The 3,250-nt window shown below is 36.0% G+C and overlaps 1 protein-coding gene across 1 annotated transcript; it reads right to left on the bottom strand.

The window, feature by feature from the left end:
* Positions 1–285: 285 nt before the first annotated feature.
* On the bottom strand, positions 286–2,552 carry LOC140866041 (heat shock 70 kDa protein 18-like). Its single transcript, XM_073270905.1, has 2 exons — positions 2,274–2,552; positions 286–2,186 (listed from the first exon to the last, which is right to left on the bottom strand). Exons 1-2 carry the CDS (start codon positions 2,485–2,487, stop codon positions 427–429), a joined length of 1,974 nt encoding a protein of 657 aa, XP_073127006.1. The 5' UTR covers positions 2,488–2,552; the 3' UTR covers positions 286–426.
* Between the last annotated feature and the right edge of the window lie 698 nt (positions 2,553–3,250).

Here is a 3,250-nt window from a genome sequence, read left to right as displayed (position 1 = left end):
TAGAATTCATGCGTTTTTCAGAATGAACAGTACCTTTAAACGGGCCTGAGGTAATTTATTTTGTTTCCTAAAATTGAGTCAAACACTGGACTATTTATTAATTCTACAATGATCACCCCTAACAAGTTAATAGTAATTGTGATAGATTTCAAATACTAGCAAGATGAGTGTAATTAGAAATCAATTCTCTAAATCAAATCTCTTTCTCCAAATTAAATTATGAACCCAAACACAACCTCAAAGTTTTAAGTTAAAAGAGGAAAAAAATTAGCCAAATTATATATTCATATATATATATATATATATAATATAATTATTCAAAAAAGGAAAATACAAATATTCAAACCCGAAAAAAAAAAAAAAAAAAAAGACAAATGAAAATGCACCAGATGAAGCTCTCTTAGTTATATACTAATCAATCCTAAACTATAGTTTTGTAATATGATCCCAAATGCTCTCCAGTTGCCTCTTTTTATCCTCAAACACATCTGCTTTCCCAACTTTGTGTTCATCCAACCATTCGATAGCGGACTTGATCTCGCATTCTATTTTTTCTAAAGCAAGCTTTTTGGTCATAACATTAGCTCTGGTTTCATACACATAATTTTTCAGAAGATTTATGGACTCGAAATTCTTTTTGAGCTCCTCATCTTGAAACTTAAATCTCTCGGCTTCCTCTAACATCCTCGCAATCTCATCCTTGGATAGCAAGTCTTTGACATTGTGAACTGTCATGCTGTTTTTCTTGCGGGTCGTTTTGTCTTCGGCGGACACACATAGCATACCATTAGCATCAACTTCGAAGCAAACATGTATTTCAGGGACACCCCTCGGAGCAGGAGGAATGCCATACAAAACCAATGTCCCCAGCAGAATGTTATCGCTTGTTCTAGGCCTTTCACCCTCATATACTTCAATCAACACACTGGTTTCGTTATCCCTACCAGTGCTTCTCTGCACTTCTTTCTTAGCGGGAATGCCAGTGTTCCTTGGTATTACAACAAGCATTTCATCCTTATTGATACGCATACCAAGCGATAGAAGGGTGACATCCCGCAAAACCGGGGCTTGAACCTTCTCATTTCCTTTACCACTTGTATTTGCAGGTGGTCGATGTAGAAGGGTGGTGACATCCCGCAAAACAGGGGCTTGAACCATCCTAATTTCCCCGGCAGTAGTTATATTTGCTGCCTGAGATAGATGGGTGACATTCAGCAAAACCGGGGACTCGCCACTTAAATTTGCTGCTTGAATTGCAGCACCATAGACCACAGCCTGGTTAGGATGAATGCTTTTGCACAACTCCTTACCATTGAAAAAATCTCGAAGCAATTGTTGTACCTTTGGGATTCTAGTGCATCCACCAAGAAGCACCACATCGTGGACGCTTTCCTTGTCCATCCCGGCACACTTGAAACATTCCTCAACATGGTTAATGCATTCCTGGAACAAATCCATGTTGAGATCCTCAAATTTAGCACGTGTTAATATAGAGTCAAAATCAATTCCGTCATACAAACACTCGATTCCAATAGTTATTTGCGCCGTCCAAGATAAATCGCACTTGGCTTTCTTACAATCTCTCCTTAACCTTCTCAATGCTCTGGCGCTGTCTGTTATGTCCTTTTTGTGCCTCCTTTTGAACTCTCGAACAAAATAGTCAACAATTCTATCGTCAAGATTTTCTCCCCCAAGTCGGGTGTTACCAGCAATAGCCTTGACCTGAAATTCTGTCTTGTCAATGGTGAGAAGAGTCACGAGGGTACCACTACCAAAGTGGAAAACAAGTATATTTTTTCGGGCCATGTTAATATACTTTTTGTCGAGGCCATAGGCAACCGCTGTAGCAACAGGTTCGTCAAGGATACACAAGACGTTGAGCCCAGAAATGGTTCCGGCATCCTTGGTCGCCTGCCTTTGAAAATTGTCGAAGTAGACGGGTACAGTAATAACTGCGTTTTCTACTCTGAATCCGAGAAAATCTTCTGCAATCTCCTTCATCTTGCAGAGTATAATTGCATAAATATCTTCTGCGGTAAACTCTTTCTCTTGATATTTGTGTTTAACCACAATCATGGGTTTATCTTGGGATCCGCAAATGACCTTGAAAGGCCAGCGTTTCTTATCACTCTGGACACACTGAACTAATGGGTCACTGAATTTCCGACCAATCAACCGGTTAGCATCTGCATAATTAAGCATGTTAGAAAACAAAATACAAATTACAACACAACACTATACTCCAAGATTGGGAATCATAATTAATGTCTCACCAAAAACAGTGTTGGTGGGGTTCATATCGGCTAGATTCTTGGCAGCATCGCCGATGAGGCATTCTTTTTCAGTGAACGATACATAACAAGGCACGGTGTGGTTGCCATGTTCGTCGGGTATGATCTCAACACGCCCCCACTGCCATACGGCCACGCATGAATACGAAGTGCCCAGATGAATGCCAATCGCCGTTCTTGCGCATTTTCCGGCCATCCTGCTCGATCGGAGTTTTACGAATTCGGAAGAAGAAATTGTTGGATGTTGACTTGCACGATATATAGTCGTCTCCAAAAGGTTGCAAGTTGCGTTTACAATCGAAATCACTCATTACGTTTTGTAATTACGTGTTGACTCTAGCAAAACAACATTTTTATGTCGGGAAAGTAAATTTTTTTTTTCAACTAATTTGGACAATGCTATATATACATGGTATTCTTACATTGAGGTGTACACGTCCTATTAAATTAAGAAACAATTTCAAATTTTTTTTTTAATCTACAATTTTTTGTCTTGCTCAAAAAAAATATCAAATTCTTTTAAAATATTTTTATTTTCAACCTACAATTGTTTATCTTTTTCAAAAAAAAAACTCTTAACGAAAATATTATTATTAATTTAATTATTTATTGTGAAATTTTTGAGGTGTCAAAATTGAACCCGACCCAAGTTGATCAGTTAGTATCGGATTAAGGTTGATTTTTTTAAAAATATTTAACAAAATAATTAAATACACATAATAATAATTAATATATTTTGATTTAAATACATGATAACAAAATCTAACTTATATAGTTCTATATAACTTAAATTTGAAAGTCCAAGTATACAAAATTTAAAATAAACTTACTACACACAATAAAAATTATTTTTAAAAATTAATGTTTTACAAAATAATTATTACATGTTTAAAATCTATGATACAATATACAATATTTTTTTTAAACATAAAATATATAAAAATATAGTAATTATTTCT

This window comes from Henckelia pumila, chromosome 4 (genome assembly GCF_033568475.1).
Source record: "Henckelia pumila isolate YLH828 chromosome 4, ASM3356847v2, whole genome shotgun sequence".
NCBI classification, from domain to species: domain Eukaryota; kingdom Viridiplantae; phylum Streptophyta; class Magnoliopsida; order Lamiales; family Gesneriaceae; genus Henckelia; species Henckelia pumila.
This window is presented reverse-complemented; position numbering and strand designations above follow the sequence as displayed.

What these genes read in the sequence shown, in the direction of transcription:
- LOC140866041 (XM_073270905.1), bottom strand. Translation starts at nt 2,487, where the DNA reads ATGGCCGGAAAATGCGCAAGAACGGCGATTGGCATTCATCTGGGCACT. An exon ending in CCCCACCAACACTGTTTTTG is followed by an intron (nt 2,187 to 2,273) that starts GTGAGACATTAA and finishes TTAATTATGCAG; the next exon opens with ATGCTAACCGGTTGATTGGT.